Source organism: Pteropus vampyrus, unplaced genomic scaffold (genome assembly GCF_000151845.1).
Source record: "Pteropus vampyrus isolate Shadow unplaced genomic scaffold, Pvam_2.0 Scaffold23, whole genome shotgun sequence".
Lineage (NCBI taxonomy): Eukaryota > Metazoa > Chordata > Mammalia > Chiroptera > Pteropodidae > Pteropus > Pteropus vampyrus.
Genome location: NW_011888804.1, coordinates 8,519,011 through 8,521,988, shown reverse-complemented (window position 1 = coordinate 8,521,988; position 2,978 = coordinate 8,519,011). Strand labels below are relative to the sequence as shown.

General features: G+C 49.7%; 1 protein-coding gene across 1 annotated transcript in view; it reads right to left on the bottom strand.

Annotated features, from left to right (window-relative positions):
* CCDC60 (coiled-coil domain containing 60) overlaps positions 1-2,978 on the bottom strand; it is a 72,807-nt gene that overhangs the window by 31,397 nt on the left and 38,432 nt on the right. The window contains exon 5 of the mRNA XM_011356070.2: positions 441-548. Coding sequence (XP_011354372.2) covers positions 441-548 — 108 coding nt within the window. The remainder of the gene's footprint in view (positions 1-440; positions 549-2,978) is intronic.

Genomic DNA, 2,978 nt, shown 5'->3' with positions numbered 1-2,978 from the left:
CTCTTAAGAGAAAGAAAAATAAGGACAAAGAGAAAGGGAGGGAAGAGGAGGAAAAAGAAGAGGAGCAAATAAAAAATAGTGTTGGGGAGACACGGCCCAAGAAGAGAGGCAGAGAGAAATCTAGCTGTGCATCCAGTGGCGTGCTGGCCAATTCCTGCGGTGTAAATACTCCCACCACAGCTGATTGATTTCATGCTTCTGATGCGATGTCGCCAAATGCAGAGTTGGGAAGAGACACAGTTGGCTCTCACAACTGAGGGCTCCAGCTCACCCCTGTTTGGAGCCCACAGAGCACACAGAAAAACCCCTAAAGCAACCTACCCACCAAAAACAGCACACAGAGGGGAAGAACAAACAGGCGTTTCCTTCCCTACTGCCAAGTCTATCGCTAGTTACGGCAGGTGGCAGGGCAGGTGGCAGGTCTAAGGGCTGAGACTTACTTTGGATTCCAGCAGGTGATCAAGGGCTTCATGGTGTGGTGGGTGTGGTCGATAGTCAGGGCCTCCAGAAGCCAGTGGAGGGCACAGAGCTGGCGGAAGAGGGGTTCCCTGCAAAGACAGAGAGAGGGAGCACAGTGGGATCCTGTCAGAATAATGTTCGTCACAGTTATGGCAACAGACACAGGGCTTGTGCTGGCTCCCAGTTAGAGAGCTGCTGCCATGTTCCAGGCCTGTGTGTTTCCCCTGCCTCAGCTCATTGAACCTTTGAGGTGGGCCTGTGAGGTGCTCACTGGCTCCATTTTACAGATGAGGAATCTGAGGCTCAGAAGAGTTAAGGAACTTGTGCTCAGAGGAGTTAAGGCACTGGGTGAGTAAGTGGCAGAGCCATGGTTTGATATCAAGTGACCCTACCCCAGTTACTGGGTATTTGTGCCAATAGGAGAGGTGTTAGGGGCATCCCACAGCTGGAGGTCTTGACTCAGGCAAACGAGAGGATTGAAGAAAATTAATATCCTACAGGTTTCCAGTCGTTCATCTGGTAAAAGTACAATAAATACACTTAAAGGGTCGAAGTCTGGAAACACAGGGAAACTGGTGTATTTATTATATTTTTCCCCCACCTCCGGTTAGCAATCGGACCCATTGCTTTTAAATTTACAAATCCTTTGCCCACAAATGTAGCTGGATGTTGAAGAAAAACACACTGAACTTATTATTTGAAAATGTAACTAAAACATAGTTTAACAATATGTCCAACCTCTGTTTTCTGATTTTGGGGTCTTCTTGTATTACAACGAGCCAAACATTGACTGGGGCACTTTACACACATTACTTAATTCTCTCAACAGCCTGCTGGGGTATGAAGCATTATCCACATTTTAGAGAAGAGGAAGCCAAGGCTCAGAAAGGCGTGAAGTCACTTTGCTCCAGGTCACACAGCTCGTTGGTGACAGAGATGGGATATGAATATCTCATTTAATGTTCCCCACACCCTATAAGGAGAGGACTGTGATTATGTCCCCTTTAAAGTCAGGAGACTTGCGGCTCAGAGAGGTAAAGGGAGTTAGTTGCCTGAGGTCACGCTCGGGTTTGACCCTGAGGGTATAATGAGACTTTGAACTCGGTTCTGGGTAACCCCAGAGACTTGTGCTTTCGTGGACCTGAGCTCTGATTGTTTGAGGTAGTGACGCAGCTAACGCAGTGGGCACCCTGAGGGTGGGTTCAGGAGAGGGTTAACCTGCTGTATTTTTGCTGAAAATAAGGTGGAATCCTCACCCATGTGCCCCTCCCTCCCCTAACCGATGCCTCCTCTACCCTAATGGGCGTGATGCCTCCATTATGGACCAGTGTAATTGCTCTTCTCTGAAACTGAGTCCTGCCGTGATAGATACTCCCCAGGGCTCCTAGGCCTGATGCCCAGAGGGGCAGGAAGGAATCCATCCCACTGCTTCCAGGAAGGCACCACCTCAGAAGGTGGAGCCCAAGCTCCGGGCTCAAGTATGGAGCTCACCCAGAGTTACCCTGGAAATCCCTTGAGAGGCTTCCGTTTCACTGGGCTTGAAGAGGAACTGCCCCCAAGCGCCCCACGCCCCATCCCCAGGTGCTGGAGTGGCTGCATCCAATAGATCTTAGGAAAACCAGAGTCAGCAGCTCACCTTTTTCTTCTCTGGAGTCCCCTCCTTCCTCTTTTCCTTCCTTCCACAGATGATTTACTGTTCCCTCCCTTCTAATGTGAAAGACCTGTAAGCCCACAGTCCTCCCAGTTTTTGTCTCTCTCTTCCCCCTTAACGACACCTTGGTTCCTACAGGGAACCGCATTTCAACAGTTCTGGGCGCTGGACCATGTCCAGGATTTTGCCAAGAGCATGGTGGTGCCATGTGCCTGGTCCTGTGCCTGTCACTGCCTATCACCCTCACCATAACCCCAGAAAGTTGTGAAAGACCTGGGGAGATGCCCCCTCTTCTGTTCACAACTAACAGCCTCTGCAGCTGGGCTGCCAAGGGTGTACATAGCTTGTTTAGAAAACCCCCATGTGCAGAACTCTGGGTGAGCACCCAGCGGTCAGCACCCTGTGGTCAGCACACCTAAATAGCCCACTTTGTTGAAACTGCCATACCAACCAGAACAGAGTAGGCGTAAACATCCTGGAGAAGAAAACAATGTTTTTCTCCTGTACTAAGAGAAATAAAAAAATGCACACAAAGGCATTTCAGGCACCCCATGCTGACTGCCCAGGGCAAACCTGGACACATTGCAGGCACTGCCCTCGTCAAAGCCTGTGAGGGACAAGTCAGCCATCTCAGAGGGAAGGAGTGGCTGTTTCTCATCCCTCGAGACCATCCCCCTGTCCCTTTTAAACATAAAGGTCAAGTCTCCCTTGACATGATTGAATTGATCTCCCCAAAATCAATTCAGAATTTTCAGCTGGTTTTGGGATGGATTGCTTCGGGATTGAAGAGACTGACCAATTGTGATCCACATTGGCTGATGTGAGGTCTGAGAATTTGAGAGTTGACCAGGCAGGCCCTGCCCTGATG